At 42.6% G+C, this 27,448-nt stretch overlaps 1 protein-coding gene across 3 annotated transcripts; it reads right to left on the minus strand.

Moving 5' to 3' along the window:
- Positions 1 to 15: 15 nt before the first annotated feature.
- Positions 16 to 27,191, minus strand: cipca (CLOCK-interacting pacemaker a). 3 transcript variants are annotated; one of them, XM_029675442.2, is made up of 4 exons: positions 27,006 to 27,191; positions 5,335 to 5,491; positions 4,850 to 4,995; positions 16 to 3,891 (listed from the first exon to the last, which is right to left on the minus strand). In XM_029675442.2, exons 2-4 carry the CDS (start codon positions 5,402 to 5,404, stop codon positions 3,034 to 3,036), a joined length of 1,074 nt encoding a protein of 357 aa, XP_029531302.1. In that variant the 5' UTR covers positions 5,405 to 5,491; positions 27,006 to 27,191; the 3' UTR covers positions 16 to 3,033. The 3 variants fall into 3 exon arrangements, with proteins under 3 accessions (XP_029531302.1, XP_029531303.1, XP_029531305.1); XM_029675443.2 differs by lacking the exon at positions 5,335 to 5,491 and having other exon boundaries at positions 27,006 to 27,190; XM_029675445.2 differs by lacking the exon at positions 5,335 to 5,491 and having other exon boundaries at positions 27,002 to 27,190.
- Between the last annotated feature and the right edge of the window lie 257 nt (positions 27,192 to 27,448).

A 27,448-nucleotide genomic window follows, 5' to 3' on the forward strand; every position in this document is an offset into this window, starting at 1 on the left:
CAACAGAGTGTAAAATCATTTCAAAACCACTGTTTATTAAGCAACCATGTCAATGCAAACAATATTTCTTTAAAAAAGTACAAAAAAGTGCACTTCAGTAAATGATGGTTAAAATGGTCTTTGTGCTATTCTCCAAAGCTAGAATTTCCCTGTACTTTATTTTGTACTGATGATCGCAGTATTTTGCCATACCAATTTTGATAACATATCAATACCTCCAAATCACTAAGAACACACAACACAAAGCTAGTTACTGTATTACTAGAGCCAATAGTTTGAGAAGGCTAGCTTACCTAAACCTTTGAGAGCCATTGTAACATTTATAAATGAATTATCAGTACCTACAACAGTTGTAAGTCTATTACCAAATGCTACATTCTAGTAAATAGATGTACAGTCAAGAAAATACTGAGCACCTACTGTAACTAATATTCTAATCACACTGGACAAAACCAGAAGAGCATTAGGCCTACATTTCAGTATTTTGTCAGTCCCGGGACATACACATGTATGACTGACATTTGGCAGTACTTTCTCTTGTTAAAGTTGAAGAACAAAGAGCATTTTATAGGCACAATCAAATAATTGGCCAAAACACAAAGAAAAACTCAAATGAAATGATGTAACTTGCGTTTAGGAAACACATTTATAATAAGTATTCATTCCTAATAGCATTTAAATATATAAATATGATCACTTCCAAGCTATTTTTACCACTCCCCTACATGAACGTTCCAGTAAAGTCCTTTAAAACAAGAACTGCTTCAGCTGAAGACACTTTAGCACAAAGAGTGGGATTCTAGTAAATTACAAATGAGCTGACTAGTAATAACTTCAAATATAAAACATTTTCAACAGTTCTTTCTGTGTGTACAATACAGCATGTGAAGGACTAGTTCCAGTTCGAGAGAGATAACAATCAACACAATGCTACTTTTCATCAGCCATCTGACTCCTCAGATCTGAATTAAAAACATTGTTTTTAGCCTGCAACCACTGGGGTTTTTCCTCAACTCAAATATTGAATGAAATATTATGATGTAATATGTAGTACAACCTATACTGAACAAAAATAACGCAACAACGTAAATTATATGAACTGTAAATAGTTGCAGTTCATATAAGGAAATCAGTCAATTTAAATAAATTATTTAGGCCTTAATCTATGGATTTCACATGACTGGGAAAACAGATATGCATCTGTTGGTCAGATACCTTTAAAAAAATGGTAGGGGCGTGGATCAGAAAACCAGTCCGTATCTGGTGTGACCACCATTTGCCTCATGCATGGCGACACACCTTCGCATAGAGTTGATCAGGCTCTTGATTGTGGCCTGTGGAATGTTGTCCTACTCCTCTTCAATGGCTGTGCAAAGTTGCTGGATATTGGCAGGAACTGGAACACGTTGTCAAACATGTTGATCCAGAGCATACCAAACATGCTCAATGGGTGACATGTCTGGTGAGAATGCAGGCCAAGGAAGAACTGGGACATTTTCAGCTTCCAGGAATTGTTGACAGATGCTTGTGAAATGGGGCCGTGCATTATCATGCTGAAACATGAGGTGATGGCGGAGGATAAATAGCACGACATTGGACCTCGGCAACTCATCACGTATCTTTGTGCATTCAAATTGCCATCGATAAAATGCAATTGTGTTTGTTGTCCATAGCTTATGCCTGCCCATACCATAACCCAACCGCCACCATGGGGCACTCTGATCACAATGTTGACGTCAGCAAAGCGTTTGCCCACACAACACCATACACGTCGTCTGCATTGTGAGGCCGATTTGATGTACTGCCAAATTCTATAAAACAATGTTGGAGTTGGCTTATGGTAGAGAAATTAACATTAAATTCTATGGCAAAAGCTCAGGTAGACATTCTTGCAGTCTGCATGCCAATTGCACACTCCCTCAAAATACTTGAGACATCTGTGGCAACTGCACATTATAGAGTGGCCTTATTGTCCCCAGCACATGTTGCACCTGTGTAATGATCATGCTGTTTAATCAGATTCTTGATATGCCACACCTGTCAGGTGGATGGATTATCTTGGCAAAGGTGAAATGTTCATTAACAGGGCTGGACATCTTTTTTTTTGAGAGAAAGAAGCTTTTTTGCGTATGGAACCTTTCTGAGATCTTTTATTTCAGCTCATGAAACATGGGACTAACACTTTACATGTTGCGTTTATATTTTTGTTCAGTGTATAATGCAAGACAGTATTTCAATAACATACATAAGAATGGGTGCCGTCACTTCAGTAGCTATAATTGTCTGCATTTAACAGGCATTAATTTTTTGGTCTTTCATTAATAAAAGACGCATTGTAACTATGGTGTTTAACTGTACTCTATTCAGTTATTGATGTTGTCCTAATTCAAAGGCAGGTTTAAAAGAAATAGCAACATCAAGGACAAGGCCATATTTCACTAGATACATACTAGGTACATACCTAAAAAAAAGACATCATAATAATACAAAAGCTTTATGTACAGCCCTCTAAAGAATCACAATCAGTAATATACAGTTGAGCGCTGTGCTAGTCTAGTACTGACAAATACTGAAGAGGACATATTGCTAGGCTAGCTAAAATATTCTCTGACTAAATACGATCAACTATGAAATATTCTTAGAGCTGTTCCTAATCTCCCTTTATTGGTTAAAGTTTTTAAAGCAATTTTTAAATGTACACAAAACTCTAATGTCCGGTGTACTTAAATCATCTTTACAATTTGGTCCCAAAAATGATTATCGTTGTCATAAAGTGATGTTTCCCCCATAATAAAGCAGTTACTGTTCTGGCCAGGTACGGATTAATTCATTGTATTATTTTATCCGTATCTATTCCCTGCATGTATTGATAGATGTATTAATCTAGAAGCCATAGCCCTATTGCAAGCAGTACTTGCTATTTAAACAGAACACGGATTATAGGCAAGGGTTCAAGGGTTAAGCACGTTTCTCCATTTGTACTGGTTTACAGCAGGTGTGCTTATGATCCATGCACCTCCTTCTGCTAGTGTCTTATGCCAGGATAACCTGTGGATCCATGGCCTGACACTGCCCCTCCTCAGCTCTGGCAGGGTCTGTGTCTAGCTGCAGGGTCAGCTGGAGCCTAGTCCAGACCAGGGGGTCACCACTGCCCAGGGCCTCCACAAACAGATCTGTCTGCTCCTGCAGCTGCTTCAAATGGCCCTGGGTGCGCCGGTTCTGCCTGATCAGCTCCTTGATGCGTAGCGTTATGCCTAGCAGGCCAGAGTTGCTGAGGATGTTGTAGGTGTTGCTGAAGCGTTTACCTTTGTTGTTGTCTGTGGACAGGCCGTCTTGGCAGCGGTCGTTGTCGCCTTGGCAACTGCTCGCCTCCGACACAGGTGCACATTTATTGGAGACTACAGCAGTGGCCTCAGTGCCCAGGGAGTGAGGCATGCCTAGGAACTGAGGTATTGGCAGCTTCTGAGAGCTGGCCAGCTGTGTTTGTTTGTCAACAACCTCTAAGGTGGCCACTGTTTGGAGGGGTGTCAGAGGCCTTGGCTGGGGGCTATGGGAGCTGTACAGTTTGTCGCCATGGTGACGATACCACCGGTTACGCCTCCCATGATACCCAGGCGTTGAACTTCCCCTCTCAGCCGAAGAGGCCCCCTGCCTCCTGGAAGAGCTCTCCCCAGGGTGAGGGGCGATTTTGGGATAAGATTTCAGTATGGGCAGGTAGTTATTCTTTGAGTCCCGGTGCTTGTCTGAGGAACGCTTTGGAGAGATGTTGTTACTGATGTTGTTGCTGCCGTTGGGGACCATGGGATGGAGGAGGACCACCTGGGACTGGGGGAGAATCTCCAGGGAGGAAGGGAAGCCCCAGGGCTTTACTACTGGAGACATTGGGCTTGGCTGGGGGCATCATAATACCATCTCACTCATTAGATCATACAAAAAGATAGTAACTGACAAAGAAGAATGCAGTACTGTAATTGTTCCCTGTGTTAAAAGAATGTAGGGCTCTACAGTGATACCATTTAAGGGCATTTGCTCCTAAATATTTTGCTGTGCTGGATTTTTTTTTATCTGGGAGCACCCGAGATAAAAAAAATATCAAAGGTAATAATTGTTGTAATGATTTCTTCGCTGTCCCTCAGCCTCAGTAGTATGCAAACATGTCGTGGCACAGACAGAAAAGACAAGGGAGCGCTTCTTCAGGAGATATAGGCCAAATGTAGGATATTATCTCAATCTTAAAAATCACATTTTCTGGTGCTCCTAACACTATGTTGTCATTTATGGCAAGTCTTATAATTAAAGCACCAATCTGCACTTATTACATCAATTTTTGGACATATATTAATGATATAAACCCATTGATTCTTGAAGAGCATAACTTATTAATGCCCCATTAGCTAAGTTCAACCGTCTTACCCCATTAGAAGCCAAAATATAAAACATGTTTTCCAATGTTTGTAAACGAAGTAAAAGTATCTGGTGTGGTTAAATGGTTAAAACTATAATTGTGATATCATGTATGGTCAGTCCTTGCATCCATAGCTCTTTCTATGATTTTGAGGGTGGTTACATTCCTCCAGCCCCGTCCCTCAACCTTTTACCAAAACACCGGTGGGGAAAATGCTTTGTTATTGTTTCAAATGCGGATTGCCGCTTTAGTAACTAAAATATTTTTCATTGTGCTACATTTTTTTCCACTTAGGAGGACATGTGCTCCTTGTAAAAAAAAAATCACTGTAGAGCCCTGGAATATTGAAGCTAATAAACCCAACCACAGAACAACTGAACTACAAGCTGAGCAGAGAATAATAGCACATAGGTCACAAACAAGGCACAGTTTAGTCTACAGTACCAGATTCAGGACTATGTTGTTCATGACGATCATGGGGGAGGGGCCAGGGTAGGATCCTCCGGCTACAGCCACCTGGGGACCTGGGGCCCTCACCATGTCCTCTGAGTCAGTTTGGTCCATCACATTCTGGTACCCAGAGCTGGCATCTGGAAAGGAGAAAAAAAAAGAAAAGAAAAAGTTAATAGAAACACCACCGCCTTTGTTTTCTTTCTGTGCCAAGATCTTGAAGAGCAATTTTGGAAATATTTGCAAGGGTAACAGAGAGATAACAGCTTGAGGTAATAACTCCACAGCCACAGTAAAGATTCCATGGGAATCATGCCCTGACCTAGTCATAGCTAAGTGAACCCACAGCAAAAAAAAAAAAAATAGGTCACCACTCCTGGTGCTCAAAACAACATTTTCGCTGAGGAAATGGTGGTGGCCTAGATTTCTGGATTAGAGTTGATAGAGAGGCAGGGTGTACATTCGTGTGTTTGTAACACCTGAGAAACCGGAGTCCCTCTCAGACTCCCAGTCCCTCTCAGGCTTAGATGCTCTCAGGTGGTACATCATAGTGGATGAGGGCCTCCTGTGGCTTGCTCATCTTTGCTCTTCCTTGGACCTCTCAAACCAAACCATCTACAATGGGGTTGAATCGTCCTAATCATAGAAATAATAAAAGTTATAGTTAGAGCCGATAATCACAGTGTAGTAAGGCTACACATCACATGAAACATTTAATCACAGTTTCAACCTAGCCGCATATGGAGTAAAATTCACTAGGCAAGCAATCTAGCTAAAGTTAGCAGACAGTAACAAACAACAAACAGTTAGCCACAATAATCACGCTTGCGTTTTGTCAAGAGAGCAAGCCAATAACAGCTTACTAGCGATCCACCTCATTTTCAAACGTTGCTATGGGCAAAGACAAACAACGGAAGTGATGCTCCGGGTTGGAGCGAGCGGTCGCATCTGAGCGGTCGCATCTGCACTCGGTCCGCAGGTAGTATTACATTTCATTACATTTCATTATAGTACAACGGTTTGATTTGTCTAATCTTAGCAATTTCTTCTTAGCTAGCTACACAGCCGTCTTTGTATCATAGATAATTGCGTAATTATCGTATTTCGTCGTCCTAACGCAGTCTACACTGCCCTGCAGCTAGCCAGCTAGCTAACGTCCACCGTTAGCTAGTCCACCGTCTACCGATTAGCAGCACAACTATTACACTCAACTGAACGACTTGATTAGTGTAGTGTTAGCTAGCTACATAGTTGTCTTTGCTGTCTTCGTACCCAAGATAATTGTGTAGTTTAGAGTGTGTAGTTTTATGTCGTCCTTAACATAGGAGACTCTGCTAGCTAGCCAACAGCTAGCCAACGTCTACCGAACAGAACTTCTGCACTCAACAATCCGGTCGCATTTCGCTTCGCTCCACAGGTAGTATCACATTTTTCATTTCATTTCATTACAGTACAACGGCTTGATTTGTTTGATCGTAGCTAGCTACATAGCTAGCTACATAGCCGTCTCTGTATCAAAGATAATTGTGTAGTCTAGAGCGATTTCCTAGGTTAGCTAGCCAGCTATTGTCGTTCTTTTAACGCAACGTAACGTAATCAACACTGCTAGCTAGCCAGCTAGCCCCGAATAGCAGCACAGTAGAAACTATTACACTCAACGGAACGACTTGATTAGTGTAGTGTCAACAACGCAGCCAATGCCAACTAGCCTACTTAGTCAACAACGCAGCCTCTGCCAGCTAGCCTACTTCAGCAGTACTGTATCATTTTAATCATTTTAGTCAATAAGATTCTTGCTACGTAAGCTTAACTCTCTGAACACTCGTGACGTGTAGTCCACTTGTCATTCCAATCTCCTTTGCATTAGCGTAGCCTCTTGTGTAGCCTGTCAACTATGTGTCTGTCTATCCCTGTTCTCTCCTCTCTGCACAGACCATACAAACGCTCCACACCGCGTGGCCGCGCCACCCTAATCTGGTGGTCCCAGCGCGCACGACCCACGTGGAGTTCCAGGTCTCCGGTAGCCTCTGGAACTGCCGATCTGCGGCCAACAAGGCAGAGTTCATCTCCGCCTATGTCTCCCTCCAGTCCCTCGACTTCTTGGCACTGACGGAAACATGGATCACCACAGACAACACTGCTACTCCTACTGCTCTCTCTTCGTCTGCCCACGTGTTCTCGCACACCCCGAGAGCTTCTGGTCAGCGGGGTGGTGGCACCGGGATCCTCATCTCTCCCAAGTGGTCATTCTCTCTTTCTCCCCTTACCCATCTGTCTATCGCCTCCTTTGAATTCCATGCTGTCACAGTTACCAGCCCTTTCAAGCTTAACATCCTTATCATTTATCGCCCTCCAGGTTCCCTCGGAGAGTTCATCAATGAGCTTGATGCCTTGATAAGCTCCTTTCCTGAGGATGGCTCACCTCTCACAGTTCTGGGCGACTTTAACCTCCCCACGTCTACCTTTGACTCATTCCTCTCTGCCTCCTTCTTTCCACTCCTCTCCTCTTTTGACCTCACCCTCTCACCTTCCCCCTACTCACAAGGCAGGAAATACGCTCGACCTCATCTTTACTAGATGCTGTTCTTCCACTAACCTCGTTGCAACTCCCCTCCAAGTCTCCGACCACTACCTTGTATCCTTTTCCCTCTCGCTCTCATCCAACACTTCCCACACTGCCCCTACTGGATGGTATCGCGCCGTCCCAACCTTCGCTCTCTCTCCCCCGCTACTCTCTCCTCTTCCATCCTATCATCTCTTCCCTCTGCTCAAACCTTCTCCAACCTATCTCCTGATTCTGCCTCCTCAACCCTCCTCTCCTCCCTTTCTGCATCCTTTGACTCTCTATGTCCCCTATCCTCCAGGCCGGCTCGGTCCTCCCCTCCCGCTCCGTGGCTCGACGACTCATTGCGAGCTCACAGAACAGGGCTCCGGGCAGCCGAGCGGAAATGGAGGAAAACTCGCCTCCCTGCGGACCTGACATCCTTTCACTCCCTCCTCTCTACATTTTCCTCTTCTCTCTCTGCTGCTAAAGCCACTTTCTACCACTCTAAATTCCAAGCATCTGCCTCTAACCCTAGGAAGCTCTTTGCAACCTTCTCCTCCCTCCTGAATCCTCCTCCCCTCCCCCTCCTCCTCTCTCTGCAGATGACTTCGTCAACCATTTTGAAAAGAAGGTCGACGACATCCGATCCTCGTTTGCTAAGTCAAACGACACCGCTGGTTCTGCTCACACTGCCCTACCCTGTGCTCTGACCTCTTTCTCCCCTCTCTCTCCAGATGAAATCTCGCGTCTTGTGACGGCCGGCCGCCCTACAACCTGCCTGCTTGACCCTATCCCCTCCTCTCTTCTCCAGACCATTTCCGGAGACCTCCTCCCTTACCTCACCTCGCTCATCAACTCATCCCTGACCGCTGGCTACGTCCCTTCCGTCTTCAAGAGAGCGAGAGTTGCACCCTTCTGAAAAAACCTACACTCGATCCCTCCGATGTCAACAACTACAGACCAGTATCCCTTCTTTCTTTTCTCTCCAAAACTCTTGAACGTGCCGTCCTTGGCCAGCTCTCCCGCTATCTCTCTCAGAATGACCTTCTTGATCCAAATCAGTCAGGTTTCAAGACTAGTCATTCAACTGAGACTGCTCTTCTCTGTATCACGGAGGCGCTCCGCACTGCTAAAGCTAACTCTCTCTCCTCTGCTCTCATCCTTCTAGACCTATCGGCTGCCTTCGATACTGTGAACCATCAGATCCTCCTCTCCACCCTCTCCGAGTTGGGCATCTCCGGCGCGGCCCACGCTTGGATTGCGTCCTACCTGACAGGTCGCTCCTACCAGGTGGCGTGGCGAGAATCCGTCTCCACACCACGTGCTCACCACTGGTGTCCCCAGGGCTCTGTTCTAGGCCCTCTCCTATTCTCGCTATACACCAAGTCACTTGGCTCTGTCATAACCTCACATGGTCTCTCCTATCATTGCTATGCAGACGACACACAATTAATCTTCTCCTTTCCCCCTTCTGATGACCAGGTGGCGAATCGCATCTCTGCATGTCTGGCAGACATATCCGTGTGGATGACGGATCACCACCTCAAGCTGAACCTCGGCAAGACGGAGCTGCTCTTCCTCCCGGGGAAGGACTGCCCGTTCCATGATCTCGCCATCACGGTTGACAACTCCATTGTGTCCTCCTCCCAGAGCGCTAAGAACCTTGGCGTGATCCTGGACAACACCCTGTCGTTCTCAACTAACATCAAGGCGGTGGCCCGTTCCTGTAGGTTCATGCTCTACAACATCCGCAGAGTACGACCCTGCCTCACACAGGAAGCGGCGCAGGTCCTAATCCAGGCACTTGTCATCTCCCGTCTGGATTACTGCAACTCGCTGTTGGCTGGGCTCCCTGCCTGTGCCATTAAACCCCTACAACTCATCCAGAACGCCGCAGCCCGTCTGGTGTTCAACCTTCCCAAGTTCTCTCACGTCACCCCGCTCCTCCGCTCCCTCCACTGGCTTCCAGTTGAAGCTCGCATCCGCTACAAGACCATGGTGCTTGCCTACGGAGCTGTGAGGGGAACGGCACCTCAGTACCTCCAGGCTCTGATCAGGCCCTACACCCAAACAAGGGCACTGCGTTCATCCACCTCTGGCCTGCTCGCCTCCCTACCACTGAGGAAGTACAGTTCCCGCTCAGCCCAGTCAAAACTGTTCGCTGCTCTGGCCCCCCAATGGTGGAACAAACTCCCTCACGACGCCAGGACAGCGGAGTCAATCACCACCTTCCGGAGACACCTGAAACCCCACCTCTTTAAGGAATACCTAGGATAGGATAAAGTAATCCCTCTCACCCCCCCTCCCCCTGAAAAGATCTAGATGCACTACTGTTCCACTGGAGGTCATAAGGTGAATGCACCAATTTGTAAGTCGCTCTGGATAAGAGCGTCTGCTAAATGACTTAAATGTAAAATGTAAATGTAAATGATGCATTAGACTTCCGCTCTACTGCAGCACGCCGGTGATTTAAAGGAGTACATTTATAGAGTATAAAAGTAAAGTACACAAGTGTAATTTGATATTAATTTAATTCAAATTCACTAACTATAATGATACACTATTGGCTATTAACTATAAAAACAAAGGTGGGCATCCACACTAGAGGAAAGTTTGTTTTACAGTCCTACACCTGTCAATCAACTGATCAAGCCATGCCACTGCTTGCTGCCTATTAATAAAGTGGCAAAACAGACCATTCATGAGGTCTCTAACGCATATACTGGTTCAGACCATTCAGTGCTTTCAGGGTGTGATCATTGTCATAGTGACAACTGCAAGTAATACTTCCATGTACATGTAGGCCTAATGAAAAATAATATTAGGCCTAACTCGTATATAAATTGATAAATTCAACAACAAATGCAGTTTAGCCTGCACGTCTTATACAACATGTCATTGTCTCATTGCTCAAGTGGTTTGTAAGTGATTTCAATGTTTCCATTATTCTTGTTTTGTACTTATTATCCTTTTTTCTCCCCAATTTTGTACGAACTGGGGAGAGGCAAAGGTTGAGAGCCATCCGTCCTCTGAAACACGACCCGACAAGCCGCACTGCTTCTTGACACACTGCTCGCTTAACCCGGAAGCCAGCCGTACCAATGTGTCAGAGGAAACACAGTACAGCTGGCGACCTGAAGTCAGCGTGCATGCGTCCGGCCGCCACAAGAAGTTGCTAGAGCGTGATGGGACAAGGACATCCCAGCCAACCAAACCCTCCCCTAACCCGGACCAATTGTGTGCCGTCTCATGGGTCTCCCAGTCGCGGCGGGTTGCGACACAGCCCGGGATCGAACCTGGTGCAATGCCTTAGACCACTGCGCCACTCAGGAGGCCCGATTTCCATGTTTCTAATGGTTGTCAATTCCTTTCGGCCTTCTTTTTCACTGAGCTCATCTCTCTGTATGTCCTGTGCAACTATTTGCAATGCATCAGTACAACAATGTTATCATAACAGGCTAAAAGTGATCACACCAATGCACTTTCTCTCCTAAAACTTAACCCCGACATGCCTTTTCTATGCTGTAGGCCTGTTTTACATTGAGCAATTAACCAGAACAAGCCTGCTTCTTTCCCTGAATAGGCTATTAGGCCTAGAATTTAAAAAATGTTCCCTGTGAACGCAAAGCTTCACTATTGATTCAGCCTACATTTTTAGTCAAGAAAAATAGTATACCTGGGCTACAAAAACCCAATGCAATGAGGAATGTATTGTTATCTAAAAGGCTATAAACTGCAGCGATTTAGACAAATTTGGGCTGAGTGCTCTCCCTCCCAGTACCCTGGTGCACACCTAGCTAGAAAAGCTAACCTATTGTTCTAGGGACAAGACATGTATCATACCTAGGCTACAACAACACAAAGTAAAGAAGAACTTCACTAAGTTAGTACACAACTCTAGTCTAGGCTGTAAACTGCAGTGAATAGCCTGTCATTTGTATAACCACTCAAAAGCCTGCCTTTTGAATGCATATTCACCTCGAAAGAACTGCATCAAGCCTGCCTGATTGGACAACCATTTGGGTCAGTTATTGTTTTTTTTTCTCAGCAAATTAGACGACAAGGTCCAGACACATCATCAGCAGTGTCAGACCTGTTTTGAGCCCTACCTGTTTAGCAATATAAATATATTGTGGCAAACCTCTTCAAGGTTAGGAGAAGCCACCATTAGGTTCCTCCTAATGCAAGACAATGCTAGACCTCATGTGGCTGGAGTGTGTCAGCCGTTCCTGCAAGAGGAAGGCATTGATGCTATGGACTGGCCCGCCTGTTCCCCAGACCTGAATCCAATTGAGCACATCTGGGACATCATGTCTCGCTCCACAGACTGTCCAGGAGTTGGCGGATGCTTTAGTCCAGGTTTGGGTGGAGATCCCTCAGGAGACCATCCGCCACCTCATCAGGAGCATGCCCAGGCGTTGTAGGGAGGTTATACAGGCACGTGGAGGTCACACACACTACTGAGCCTCATTTTGACTTGTTTTAAGGACATTACATCAAAGTTGGATCAGCCTGTAGTGTGGTTTTCCACTTTAATTTTGAGTGTGATTCCAAATCCAGACCTCCATGGGTTGTTAAATTTGATTTCCATTGATAATTTGTGTGTGATTTTGTTGTCAGCACATTCAACTATGTAAAGAAAAAAGTATTTAATAAGAATATTTCATTCATTCAGATCTAGGATGTGTTATTTTAGTGTTCCCTTTATTTTTTTGAGCAGTGTGTGTATATATATATATATATATATATATATATAAAATAAGATACTAAATGTGGTATATACAGTGCCTTGCGAAAGTATTCGGCCCCCTTGAACTTTGCGACCTTTTGCCACATTTCAGGCTTCAAACATAAAGATATAAAACTGTATTTTTTTGTGAAGAATCATCAACAAGTGGGACACAATCATGAAGTGGAACGACATTTATTGGATATTTCAAACTTTTTTAACAAATCAGAAACTGAAAAATTGGGCGTGCAAAATTATTCAGCCCCTTTACTTTCAGTGCAGCAAACTCTCTCCAGAAGTTCAGTGAGGATCTCTGAATGATCCAATGTTGACCTAAATGACTAATGATGATAAATACAATCCACCTGTGTGTAATCAAGTCTCCGTATAAATGCACCTGCACTGTGATAGTCTCAGAGGTCCGTTAAAAGCGCAGAGAGCATCATGAAGAACAAGGAACACACCAGGCAGGTCCGAGATACTGTTGTGAAGAAGTTTAAAGCCGGATTTGGATACAAAAAGATTTCCCAAGCTTTAAACATCCCAAGGAGCACTGTGCAAGTGATAATATTGAAATGGAAGGAGTATCAGACCACCGCAAATCTACCAAGACCTGGCCATCCCTCTAAACTTTCAGCTCATACAAGGAGAAGACTGATCAGAGATGCAGCCAAGAGGCCCATGATCACTCTGGATGAACTGCAGAGATCTACAGCTGAGGTGGGAGACTCTGTCCATAGGACAACAATCAGTCGTATATTGCACAAATCTGGCCTTTATGGAAGAGTGGCAAGAAGAAAGCCATTTCTTAAAGATATCCATAAAAAGCGTCGTTTAAAGTTTGCCACAAGCCAACTGGGAGACACACCAAACATGTGGAAGAAGGTGCTCTGGTCAGATGAAACCAAAATGGAACTTTTTGGCAACAATGCAAAACGTTATGTTTGGCGTAAAAGCAACACAGCTCATCACCCTGAACACACCATCCCCACTGTCAAACATGGTGGTGGCAGCATCATGGTTTGGGCCTGCTTTTCTTCAGCAGGGACAGGGAAGATGGTTAAAATTGATGGGAAGATGGATGGAGCCAAATACAGGACCATTCTGGAAGAAAACCTGATGGAGTCTGCAAAAGACCTGAGACTGGGACGGAGATTTGTCTTCCAACAAGACAATGATCCAAAACATAAAGCAAAATCTACAATGGAATGGTTCAAAAATAAACATATCCAGGTGTTAGAATGGCTAAGTCAAAGTCCAGACCTGAATCCAATCGAGAATCTGTGGAAAGAACTGAAAACTGCTGTTCACAAATGCTCTCCATCCAACCTCACTGAGCTCGAGCTGTTTTGCAAGGAGGAATGGGAAAAAATTTCAGTCTCTCGATGTGCAAAACTGATAGAGACATACCCCAAGCGACTTACAGCTGTAATCGCAGCAAAAGGTGGAGCTACAAAGTATTAACTTAAGGGGGCTGAATAATTTTGCACGCCCAATTTTTCAGTTTTTGATTTGTTAAAAAAGTTTGAAATATCCAATAAATGTCGTTCCACTTCATGATTGTGTCCCACTTGTTGTTGATTCTTCACAAAAAAATACAGTTTTATATCTTTATGTTTGAAGCCTGAAATGTGGCAAAAGGTCGCAAAGGTCAAGGGGGCCGAATACTTTCGCAAGGCACTGTATATATATATATCACAAGTACCACACACCAACTCATTCCAGGGTTTCTTTATTTTTACAATTTTCTACATTGTAAAATAATAGTGAAGACATCTAAACTATGAAATAAACACATATGGAATCATGTAGTAACCAAAAAAGTGTTACTCAAATCAAAATATATTTGAGATTCTTCAAAGTAGCCACCCTTTGCCTTGATGACAGCTTTGCACACTCTCGTATTCTCTCAACCAGCTTCATGAGATAGTAACCTGGAATGAATTTCGATTAACAGGTGTGCGTGCTTTGTCAGTTGTGTTGTGACCAGGTAGGAATGGTATACAGAATATACTATTTGGTAAAAGACCAAGTCCATATTATGGCAAGAACAGATCAAATAAGCATCAAATTAAATCAAATGTATTTATATAGCCCTTCTTACATCAGCTGATATCTCAAAGTGCTGTACTGAAACCCAGCCTAAAACCCCAAACAGCAAGCAATGCAGGTATAGAAGCACGGTGGCTAGGAAAAACTCCCTAGAAAGTCCAAAACCCTGGAAGAAACCTAGAGAGGAAACAGGCTATGAGGGGTGGCCAGTCCTCTTCTGGCTGTGCTGGGTGGAGATTATAACAGAACATGGCCAAGATGTTCAAATGTTCGTAAATGTTTCATGACAGTCCATCATTACTTTAAGACATGAAGGTAACTACATGCAGAAAATGTCAAGAACTTTGCAAATTTCTTCAAGTGCAGTCGCAAAAACCATCAAGCGCTATGACGAAACTGGCTCTCATGAGGACCGCCACAGGAAAGGAAGACCCAGAGTTACCTCTGCTGCAGAGGATAAGTTAGTTAGCTTCGTAAGGTAAAGGGGGCAGCATTTTCACCTTTGGATAAATAGCATGCCCAATTTCAACTTCCTGCTAATCATGCCAAGAATATAAGATATGCATATTAGTAGTAAATTTGGCTAGAAAACACTCTGAAGTTTCTAAAAATGTTTGAATCATGTCTGTGAGTATAACAGAACTTATGTAGCAGGCAAAACCCTGAGGACTAACCGTTCAGATTTTTTTTTTTAGGTCTCTGTCTGTTCAATGAGTTCTCATTGGGAAACTATATTTCTTAGGAACTTGTTTTCAGTTCCTACCGCTTTCACTGGATGCCACCAGTCTGGAATTTGGTTGAGGTTATTCCTTTGTGCAATGAAGAAGTACGGCCATCTAGGAACTGCGTAACACTGTTGAGAGTTGCGCAAGACTTGAAAAGTAGCTTGGTTTGTTGTCTTCCTGTATTGAACACAGATAGACCCATCTTCAATTTGATCAATTATTAACATTTAAAAATAGCTAAAGTTGTATTACAAAGGTAGTTTGAAATGTTTTGGCAAAGTTTACAGGCAACTTTTGAGACATTTTGTAGTGACGTTGCGCAATTTGGAAGCTGTTTTTTCTGGATCAAACGCGCCAAATAAATCGACATTTTGGATATATATGGACGGAATTAATCGAACAAAAAGACAAATTGTGATGTTTATGGGACATATTGGAGTGCCAACAAAAGAAGCTTGTCAAAGGTAAGGCATGTTTTATATTTTATTTCTGCGTTTTGTGTAGCGCCTGCAGGGTTGAAATATGCTACCCTCTTTGTTTACTGTTGTGCTATCATCAGATAATAGCTTCTTATGCTTTCGCCGAAAAGCCTTTTAAAAATCTGACATGTTGGCTGGATTCACAACGAGTGTAGCTTTAATTTAGTATCTTACATGTGTGATTTAATGAAAGTTTGATTTTTATATAATTTTATTTGAATTTGCCGCGCTGCATTTTCCCTGGCTTTTGGCCAAGTGGGACGCAAGCGTCCCCTATACCATAAGGAGTTAGAATTACCAGCCTCAGATTGCAGCCAAAATAAATGGTTCACAGAGTTCAAGTAACAGACGGATCTCAACATCAACTGTTCAGAGGAGACTTCGTGAATCAGGCCTTCATGGTTGAATTGCTGCAAAGAAATCACTACTAAAAGGCCACCAATAAGAAGAAGAGGCTTGCTTAGGCCAAGAAACATGAGCAATGGACATTAGACCGGTGGAAATCTGTTCTTTGATCTGATGAGTCCAAATTTGAGATATTTGGTTCCAACCACCATGTCTTTGTGAGACGCAGAGTAGATGAATGGATGATCTTTGCATGTGTGGTTCCCACCTTGAAGCATGGAGGAGGTGTGATGGTGTGGGAGTGCTTTGCTGGTGACGCCGTCTGTGATTTATTTAGAATTCAAGGCACACTTAACCAGCATGGCTACCACAGCATTCTGCAGCGATACAACATCCCATCTGCTTTGCGATTAGTGGGACTATCATTTGATTTTCAACAGGACAATGACCCAAAACACACCTCCAGGCTGTGTAAGGGCTATTTGGCTAAAAAGGAAAGTGATGGAGTGCTGCATCAGATGACCTGGCCTCCACAATCACCCGACCTCAACCCAATTGAGATGGTTTGGGATGAATTGGACCGCAGAGTGAAGGAAAAACAGCCAACAAGTGCTCAGAATTTGTGGTAACTCCTTCAAGACTGTTAGAAAAGAGAGAATGAGACAAGAAAGTAGTCAAGACGACTAGACGACTAGCTTGATGTAAGTCTGTGTTATACACTATGTTATAGTCTCCCACAATAATGATTTGATCATTTGTTGCCTGTAAGTTCAATAAATTGGTATAAATATTTTCGAAGAAGTATGGATCATCCTGATTTGGACCGTATAGATTAATGAGCCAAATCTCTTTTTCATTCACTTTCATATTCAAAAAGATCCACCTACCATGCGAATCATTCCTGACTATTTGTACTAGAGGTTGACCGATTAACTCGGCATGGCCTATTAATTAGGGCCGATTTCAAGTTTTCATAACAATTGGCTTTTTTGGATGCCAATTATGGCCGATAACATTGCAATCCACGAGGAGACTGTATGGCAGGCTGACCATCTGTTATGCGGTTCAGCATCAAAGGGACCCTGTGGCTGCAAGGAAGTAAGTTGCTAGCTAGCAAGATAAGTTGATAGCTAGCATTAAACTTATCTTATAAAAAACAATCAATCTTCACATAATTACTAGTTAACTATACATGGTTGATGATATTACTTGGTTAACCTCTTGCTCCTACCTGACACGCAGGCGTCCCATCTAGACATCTGGAAATGCAAATGCGCTACGCTAAATGCTAATAGTACTAGTTAAAACTCAAACGTTCATTAAAATACACATGCAGGGTAGTGAATTAAAGCTACACTCGTTGTGAATCCAGGCAACAAGTCAGATTTTTAAAATGCTTTTCGGCGAAAGCATGAGAAGCTATTATCTGATAGCATGTAACACTCCAAAAGACCCGCAGGGGACGTAAACAAAATAATTAGCATAGTCGGCGCTACACTAAACGCACCAATAAAATATAAAACATTCATTACCTTTGACCATCTTCTTTGTTGGCACTCCTAGATGTCCCATAAACATCACTATTGGGTCTTTTTTTCGTTTAAATCGGTCCATATATAGCCTAGATATCAATCTATGAAGACTGTAATCAAGGAAAAAAACATTGTTTTATAACGCGACGTCATTTTTTTAAATTAAAAAAGTAGACGATAAACTTTCACAAAACACTTCGAAATACTTTTGTAATGCAACTTTAGGTATTAGTAAACGTTAATAAGCGATCAAATTGATCACGAGGCGATGTAAATTCTATAGCTCTACATCTGGAAATAATGTCCAGGTAAATCTCAACCAAAATATCCGGTCGGAGACCGGAAGAAAGGCAATGCCTTGCGTCTTTTTGACCCAAGAAACAAAAGGTAAGCAAATGACAAGACTGTTGACATCGTGTGGAAGCTGTAGGTATTGCAACCTCAGCCCCATTAAATGTGGTTCACCTTTATCAATGGGTTCAAGTCGCGCATGGATATATTTTTCCATTTTCAGTGATCAGATTTTCCTGCACTTTTCGATGAAACGCACGTTCTGTTATAGTCACAGCCGTGATTTAACCAGTTTTATAAACGTCTGAGTGTTTTCTATCCACACATACTAATCATATGCATATACTATATTCCTGGCATGAGTAGCAGGGCGCTGAAATGTTGCACGATTTTTAACAGAATGTTCGAAAAAGTAAGCCCTAAGCTTAAGTGTTTCCTGTTAATTTGTCATAGAATAACCGCCTTCTTCAACTTCGCCAAATGGGTGATGATTTAACAAAAGCGCATTCACGAAAAAAGCACAATTGTTGTACAAATGTACATAACCATAAAAATCAATGCCTTTCTTGAAATCAATACACAGAAGTATATTTTTTGAAACCTGCATATTTAGTTCAAATAAATTAATGGTAACAGGCTATATTAACTCGGGAAATTGTGTCACCTCTCTTGCACCCAGTGCAAGCAGAGTCAGAGTATATGCAAGAGTTTGGGCCGCCTGGCTCGTTGCAAGCTGTGTGAAGACGTAAAACGTTTTGTTTTCTAAATGACAGTTTACGGATTTGACCATATTAACGACCAAAGGCTCGTATTTCTGTGTGTTTATTATATTATAATTAAGTATATGATTTGATATTTGATAGAGCAGTCTGACTGAGCAGTGGTAGGCAGCAGCAGGCTCGTAAGCATTCATTCAAACAGCACTTTACTGCGTTTGCCAGCAGCTCTTAGCAATGCTTTAGGCACAGCACTGTTTATGACTTCAAGCCTATCAACTCCCAAGATTAATTTGGCAATACTAAGGTGCCTATAAGAACATCCAATAGTCTAAGGTATATGAAATACATAAAAATGGTATAGAGTGAAATAGTCAACGCATCATAATTCCTATAACTACAACCTAAAACTTCTTAACTGGGAATATTGAAGACTCATGTTAAAAGGAACCACCAGCTTTCATATGCTCTCATGTTCTGAGCATGGAACTTAAACGTCAGCTTTTTTTACATGGCACATACTGCACTTTTACTTTCTTCTCCAACACTGTTTTTGCATTATTTAAACCAAGTTGAACATGTTTCATTATTTATTTATCTATTATGTCAAGTTAAAATAAAAGTGTTCATTGAGTATTGTTGTAATTGTCATTATTACACACATATATATAATTAAAAACAAATCGGCTGATTAATCGGTATCGGCTTTTTTTGGTCCTCCAATAAAATCGGTATCGGCGTTGAAAAATCATAATTGGTCGACCTCTAAATTGCACATTCAGATCGAAATTTTTGTTAATTAATATCAAATCACACCTTTCAAGTTCCTTTGTCCATGACAGAAAATTATTTCACCACCCTATTCTTTTTCCACACAACTTCATCTAAGGCTGTAGAGTGAGTTTCCTATAAACAGTATATGTTATATTCCTTTTCTTTTAGCCACGTAAAGACAGATCTTTTTTTATAATCTGCTAAACCGTTACAATTATAACTAGCTATACTTATTTCATCCCTTACCATAACTAGATACTTTTCTCAGTCTAATTTGACCATAATTAGTGCTTGTAAAGTTACTGTCATAAGAGGTATTATGACAGTCAAAATTAGAGTTTTCAAATGTCTGATATTTAGAATTCAAGAAATAGGTTCTAGAATTTTTTTTTATTTGATTCCCTTGCCTGTTTTCATGTGAGCCAATGCCACAGATGTTAGGAAATTGAGACAAGATATTATGTGTGTAGTAAATCTGAGTAGATTGATGTGTATGATATTGGACGTGATTTAGTGAGAGCGTGTATGATGTCTGTATAAGAGTAAAACTATAATGTGTGATGTGATGTCCAAATAATTAATAACCCTGCCAATTTGCATGGTTGAGTGTCTATGTGTGTAAAATGTAGTGCAACCTAAATATTCAGGATGATAATTGTAATCCATATCGTATCACCATCATAGTTGCATCATAATTACCTTTAACATCATTGAAAAACACATCCCAGCATTTCCATAGCAATTGACGTTTCACATGATCGAGAAAGAGACCTTGCATTACTATAGAGACGGCTTCACTACAGTACAAATTAGTGATGAACCAATATGACATTTTTGACCAATACCGATATCCAATATTTTCCTTACCAAAAAACATGACACCGATAACCGATATTTAAAATTCTAGCAGCCTTTTAAGCATTCTAGTACAGTTAAATAGTTAACACACACACACACTCAAGGACGCAGCAGTCTAAGGCACTGCATCCCAGTGCAAGTTGCGTCACTAATGTCCCTGGTTCGAATCCTGGCTGTATCACATCCGGACGTGATTGGGAGTCCCATAGGGCGACGCACAATTGGCCCAGCACCGTCCGGGCCATCATTGTAAATAAAACTTTGTTCTTAACTGACTTCCTAGTTAAATAAAGGACACACACACACCAAAAAGTTATTTTGTTTGCATTTACATATGTCCCCATTACCAGTAAAACATAATCAAACCTATTTCTTTCATTTACCTGCTGTGCTTTTTCGTTGTTCATTTGACATGTCAAATAACACTATTTCACGTGTCAAATAACACAAGATAATCTGTTTCAGGAGCTATATAGTTAACTAGCCAAGGTGTCGTCATCTAAAATAACCCTAATTTATAAGAGAGTTCTTATTTGATTAATGGTGCTCGGACCAATCTATGTGAAGCTAGCCACAATAAAGATTAGCCACAATAGTGGACTTTGCGGTTATCCTTCAAAATAAATGTACGGCATAATTATACTATTTGTATTAATTTGCATCACTGTCAATGACATAGTTTTATTTTGAAGGCAAACTGCAAATTCCACTATTGTGCGTAATCCTTATTATGGCTAGCCTCACAATTCATAACCCCCTCATAACACTCATAACCCCAACCCCATCATAACCCCATGCCCGAGATGGCATAGCAGTTCAGACGTCTTTTGTCCTCGTCTTGTCGTGTCGTGTATATATATATATTTACAACTTTTTTACAACTTTTTTCACATACATTTTATTTTTATTTTCCATCAACTCATCTTCAATACACTCTCCTGCAACCTGCCTCACCAATTGATATGTATAAATACGTATTATTTACCTCAAATCTGCAATCCTCCAAGAAGCTAGCCAGAAGCTAGCCAGAAGCTAGTTAGCTTCTTTACTGGCAACTCGTTAGTATTCAGCTAACCACGGTTTGTGGTCATCAGCTATCCTTTAACTCGAAAATCTATCGCCAGTTTTGTACGGCGCAGCGCGGCTCGGAACGGAACATACCGGACCGATTTTTCTCTCCATGTCCCTGGATTTCAACTGCTTTCTGGACATTCACTCCCGGATCTCACAGCTAGCTGGCTGCTATCCGTGTGTCTATCTGCTTTCGTCGATTCCGGAGCAAACATCAATTACTCCGGAGCTAGCCAGCTCCGTCAATCACTCCTGAGCTCCGTCAATCACTCCTGGGCTGCAGTCACCTATCCGGACCCGTTTTACTGCCTACGCGGAGCCCCACCGGGCCTTCACAACTGGACTGCCGACGTTATCTACCCGAAGGAGATCCGGCTGGCTCCTCCGTCGCGACGTTACCTGAACGCCCATCTGCGGCCTGCTAACCGTTAGCTGTCTTACCGGCTGCTCTCAGAATAGACAATCGGACAATTTATTTATTTTTATTATTATTATGTTTCTTCTTGGGCCTCTATAACTATATCTATTGTTTTTATTTTTTTTGTTGTGTGATTTGGACTAATCCCCTCTACAACACGGAACTCCACTAATCTACTGACGGAACGCAAGATGTGGTTAACAACAGACCTCCATCCTATGCTAGCTTGCTACCGATGTCCTGGCTAGCTGTCTAAATCGCCGTGACCCCCAAACCAACCTCTCCACTCCCTGGACCCTTTTGATCACTCGACTAAGGATGCCTCTCCTTAATGTCAATATGTCTTGTCCATTGCTGTTCTGGTTAGTGTTTATTGGCTTATTTCACTGTAGAGCCTCTAGTCCTGCTCACTATACCTTATCCAACTTATTAGTTCCACCACCCACACATGCAATGACATCTCCTGGTTTCAATGATGTTTCTAGAGACAATATCTCTCTCTTCATCACTCAATACCTAGGTTTACCTCCACTGTATTCACATCCTACCATACCTTTGTCTGTACATTATACCTTGATGCTATTTTATCGCCCCCAGAAACCTCCTTTTTACTCTCTGTTCCAGACGTTCTAGACGACCAATTCTTATTGCTTTTAGCCGTACCCTTATTCTTCTCCTCCTATGTTCCTCTGGCGATGTAGAGGTGAATCCAGGCCCTGCAGTGCCTAGCTCCACTCCTATTCCCCAGGCGCTCTCTTTTGATGACTTCTGTAACCGTAATAGCCTTGGTTTCATGCATGTTAACATTAGAAGCCTCCTCCCTAAGTTTGTTCTTTTCACTGCTTTAGCACACTCTGCCAACCCGGATGTTCTAGCTGTGTCTGAATCCTGGCTTAGGAAGACCACCAAAATTCAGAAATTTTAATTCCAAACTACAACATTTTCAGACAAGATAGAACTGCCAAAGGGGGCGGTGTTGCAATCTACTGCAAAGATAGCCTGCAGAGTTCTGTCCTACTATCCAGGTCTGTACCCAAACAATTTGAACTTCTACTTTTAAAAATCCACCTCTCTAAAAACAAGTCTCTCACCGTTGCCGCCTGCTATAGACCACCCTCTGCCCCCAGCTGTGCTCTGGACACCATATGTGAACTGATTGCCCCCATCTATCTTCAGAGCTCGTGCTGCTAGGCGACCTAAACTGGAACATGCTTAACACCCCAGCCATCCTACAATCTAAACTTGATGCCCTCAATCTCACACAAATTATCAATGAACCTACCAGGTACCCCCCAAAGCCTTAAACACGGGCACCCTCATAGATATCATCCTAACCAACTTCCCTCTAAATACACCTCTGCTGTCTTCAACCAAGATCTCAGCGATCACTGCCTCATTGCCTGCATCCGTAATGGGTCAGCGGTCAAACGACCTCCACTCATCACTGTAAAACGCTCCCTGAAACACTTCAACGAGCAGGCCTTTCTAATCGACCTGGCCGGGGTGTCCTGGAAGGATATTGATCTCATCCCGTCAGTAGAGGATGCCTGGATATTTTTTAAAAATGCCTTCCTAACAATCTTAAATAAACATGCCCCATTCAAGAAAATTAGAACCAGGAACAGATATAGCCCTTGGTTCTCCCCAGACCTGACTGCCCTTAACCAACACAAAAACATCCTATGGCGTTCTGCATTAGCATTGAACAGCCCCCGTGATATGCAGCTGTTCAGGGAAGCTAGAAACCGTTATACACAGGCAGTTAGAAAAGCCAAGGCTAGCTTTTTCAAGCAGAAATTTGCTTCCTGCAACACTAACTCTAAAAAGTTCTGGGACACTGTAAAGTCCATGGAGAATAAGAACACCTCCTCCCAGCTGCCCACTGCACTGAAGATAGGAAACACTGTCACCACTGATAAATCCACCATAATTGAGAATTTCAATAAGCATTTTTCTAAGGCTGGCCATGCTTTCCACCTAGCAACTCCTACCCCGGTCAACAGCACTGCACCCCCAACAGCAACTCGCCCAAGCCTTCCCCATTTCTCCTTCTCCCAAATCCATTCAGCTGAAGTTCTGAAAGAGCTGAAAAATCTGGACCCCTACAAATCAGCCGGGCTAGACAATCTGGACCCTTTCTTTCTAAAATTATCTGCCGAAATTGTTGCCACCCCTATTACTAGCCTGTTCAACCTCTCTTTCGTGTCATCTGAGATTCCCAAAGATTGGAAAGCAGCTGCGGTCATCCCCTCTTCAAAGGGGGGACACTCTTGACCCAAACTGCTACAGACCTATATCTATCCTACCATGCCTTTCTAAGGTCTTCGAAAGCCAAGTCAACAAACAGATTACCGACCATTTCGAATCTCACCATACCTTCTCTGCTATGCAATCTGGTTTCAGAGCTGGTCATGGGTGCACCTCAGCCACGCTCAAGGTCCTAAACGATATCTTAACCGCCATCGATAAGAAACATTACTGTGCAGCCGTATTGTTCATTGATCTGGCCAAGGCTTTCGACTCTGTCAACCACCACATCCTCATCGGCAGACTCGACAGCCTTGGTTTCTCAAATGATTGCCTCGCCTGGTTCACCAACTACTTCTCTGATAGAGTTCAGTGTGTCAAATCGGAGGGTCTGCTGTCCGGACCTCTGGCAGTCTCTATGGGGGTGCCACAGGGTTCAATTCTTGGACCGACTCTCTTCTCTGTATACATCAATGAGGTCGCTCTTGCTGCTGGTGAGTCTCTGATCCACCTCTACGCAGACGACACCATTCTGTATACTTCCGGCCCTTCTTTGGACACTGTGTTAACAACCCTCCAGGCAAGCTTCAATGCCATACAACTCTCCTTCCGTGGCCTCCAATTGCTCTTAAATACAAGTAAAACTAAATGCATGCTCTTCAACCGATCGCTACCTGCACCTACCCGCCTGTCCAACATCACTACTCTGGACGGCTCTGACTTAGAATACGTGGACAACTACAAATACTTAGGTGTCTGGTTAGACTGTAAACTCTCCTTCCAGACCCATATCAAACATCTCCAATCCAAAGTTAAATCTAGAATTGGCTTCCTATTTCGCAACAAAGCATCCTTCACTCATGCTGCCAAACATACCCTTGTAAAATTGACCATCCTACCAATCCTCGACTTTGGCGATGTCATTTACAAAATAGCCTCCAATACCCTACTCAACAAATTGGATGCAGTCTATCACAGTGCAATCCGTTTTGTCACCAAAGCCCCATATACTACCCACCATTGCGACCTGTACGCTCTCGTTGGCTGGCCCTCGCTTCATACTCGTCGCCAAACCCACTGGCTCCATGTCATCTACAAGACCCTGCTAGGTAAAGTCCCCCTTATCTCAGCTCGCTGGTCACCATAGCATCTCCCACCTGTAGCACACGCTCCAGCAGGTATATCTCTAGTCACCCCCAAAACCACCTCTTTCTTTGGCCGCCTCCTTCCAGTTCTCTGCTGCCAATGACTGGAACGAACTACAAAAATCTCTTAAATTGGAAACACTTATCTCCCTCACTAGCTTTAAGCACCAACTGTCAGAGCATCTTACAGATTACTGCACCTGTACATAGCCCACCTATAATTTAGCCCAAACAACTACCTCTTTCCCAACTGTATTTAATTTATTTATTTATTTTGATCCTTTGCACCCCATTATTTTTATTTCTACTTTGCACATTCTTCCATTGCAAAACTACCATTCCAGTGTTTTACTTGCTATATTGTATTTACTTTGCCACCATGGCCTTTTTGCCTTTACCTCCCTTCTCACCTAATTTGCTCACATTGTATATAGACTTGTTTTTTTTACTGTATTATTGACTGTATGTTTGTTTTACTCCATGTGTAACTCTGTGTCGTTGTATGTGTCGAACTGCTTTGCTTTATCTTGGCCAGGTCGCAATTGTAAATGAGAACTTGTTCTCAACTTGCTTACCTGGTTAAATAAAGGTGAAATAAGTCAAATAAAAAAATTCAGTTGAGCCTCCCTAGCCAGATGAAGCTATCTTTGGGCAACAGGGTTAATTAGCTGGTTAGCTATTTACTTTCATGAACTGAAGTTCAATTTCAATAGGCGAACAACAAGTGGCAACCTAGCTAATACTTACTTACAAGGATTCCTAATCATTGCTAAGAATAGTGAAAATGACTGCAGTTCCTACTGGTTATTATTTTCAGGCTGGTTGTATTGGTGCACGCTAGGTACCAAGCTAAAGCTTGCTGCCCTAGTAGTTGCGATTGAACAAATTATGCTTTATTATGAACACAGTATTGTAAACACATTGTTCGTGGTCTGTGTTTGTTTTTTGTACAGCTTTGACAGTGACACTATCTTTTTTGACACGCAAAGACCCAAACGGCGTTCCATAGTATGTCGTGAAGATAATAGCAGTGACGCTATTACTGTGCAACTCTGGTAGGGCAACATCTGAACAATAGCACACTTGGTAGTGTGTACCGGTGACGAAAGCCAACATCCCCAACGACAGAGAACGGTTGATTGTCAAGGGCAATGAATTCCATTATCTTGGCTTTAATGGATTTTGCCTTTGAGTTGTCTCGCTGAAATGTTCTTACTCTTTCAAATGACTCCTCAAAATGTTGACTGCTCGATCCACACAGCAGACATTGTGTGGGCTAGGTTAGGAATGTGGCGTTATTATGTCATGTACCTACTTTATATAAGATATACATAGTAGCTTTGACATTGATTTCTAACATCGGTCTAGTTTAACAACTAGAAATGTTGGCATTTTTAGCTAATATCGGCCGATTCTGATATGTTCACCAATATATCGCGCATCCCTAGTACATATGTATCCCGTACAATATGTTATTATTCCCCAATGCCCCTATTCTGATATCTTCCCTTTGCTTGTTGTAAACATATATAAACATGTAAACAAATACAGACAAACAATAAACATATTAAATTATAGAACAGTTCTCGACAATAGAGGGAGAAAAAATTGTGAGAAAGACATGAGTGAGAGAAGAGAGCGAGATCAAGTGTATGTGTAAGTCCGTATGTGTAAGCGAACATGTAATTGAGTAGTATGTGTTCATATCCACCTCATAGTGTTCAGATATTTTTACAGTTCCCGTACTTTTTTTTTCGTAACCTGAAGTCCCTTTAGAATTTACTACAGCCATGGTGTTATGGAGCTGTCTCGGAATAGCTGTCCGTCTATAAAAATAGTTTGTCCCTCTGCTTCCTCTGTACGGATAACAGACACAAGCTAATTCGGGGATTTCTAGTGGCACGCACAAGAGCGCGAGCGCAGGGGGAAGTTGTACCCATAGTTTCCCCGTTTGGCTTCCGTTTTTTAAAATGAGGTGGATATCAATCTCTAAAGTTAGCTACACAGCTAACTGCATTAGCCAGCTGTGTTTGCTAGCCTGTCGTTTACGCTGCGCCCCTTCGCCAGCCATGTCTGGACTGGTTGAACCGAGATTGTTGTTGTCCGGCTCTACTCAGTCAAAACACGGTGCTGTGTAGGCTACATCGGACTTTGAAAGTGGCGGAGCACTGCCAACAATGCAATCACGAGATCACAAAATCAAATATATCGTTTTGTACCTACTTTAAGTGTTGAGTCCTCTTGAAAATTCGACAACGTAGACGTGTTCACATTCACAACTATTAAAGTAAAATAGTTCGCATTGCTTTCGCTTCGATGAAAGACCAAAACTTTTCAATTTAAAACGGATTCAACACTCTAGCCTTTGCCGTATAACTGGGCAGCAGGCGTTGCTAAGGAAACTGTGGAGACGTCACTCCCTCTATTTTTTTCGAGCGTTCCTATTGGTGTACAACATTGGCATTGCGACCAGAGCGATGTATTTAGCAAACGTGACCCACGTGATATGGCTTGATCAGAACCAACATTAACATCATATGTGCGATGTGTAATATAATATGGAACTGTCTGTGCCATTATTATCCTGTATACTGTTAGGTATAATCCAAAACAGATTGAGCTGTTATCAACATATATCTTTCTCACTCACACGCACGTACACACAC

The sequence above is a fragment of the Oncorhynchus nerka genome, linkage group LG12, assembly GCF_034236695.1.
Source record: "Oncorhynchus nerka isolate Pitt River linkage group LG12, Oner_Uvic_2.0, whole genome shotgun sequence".
Lineage (NCBI taxonomy): Eukaryota > Metazoa > Chordata > Actinopteri > Salmoniformes > Salmonidae > Oncorhynchus > Oncorhynchus nerka.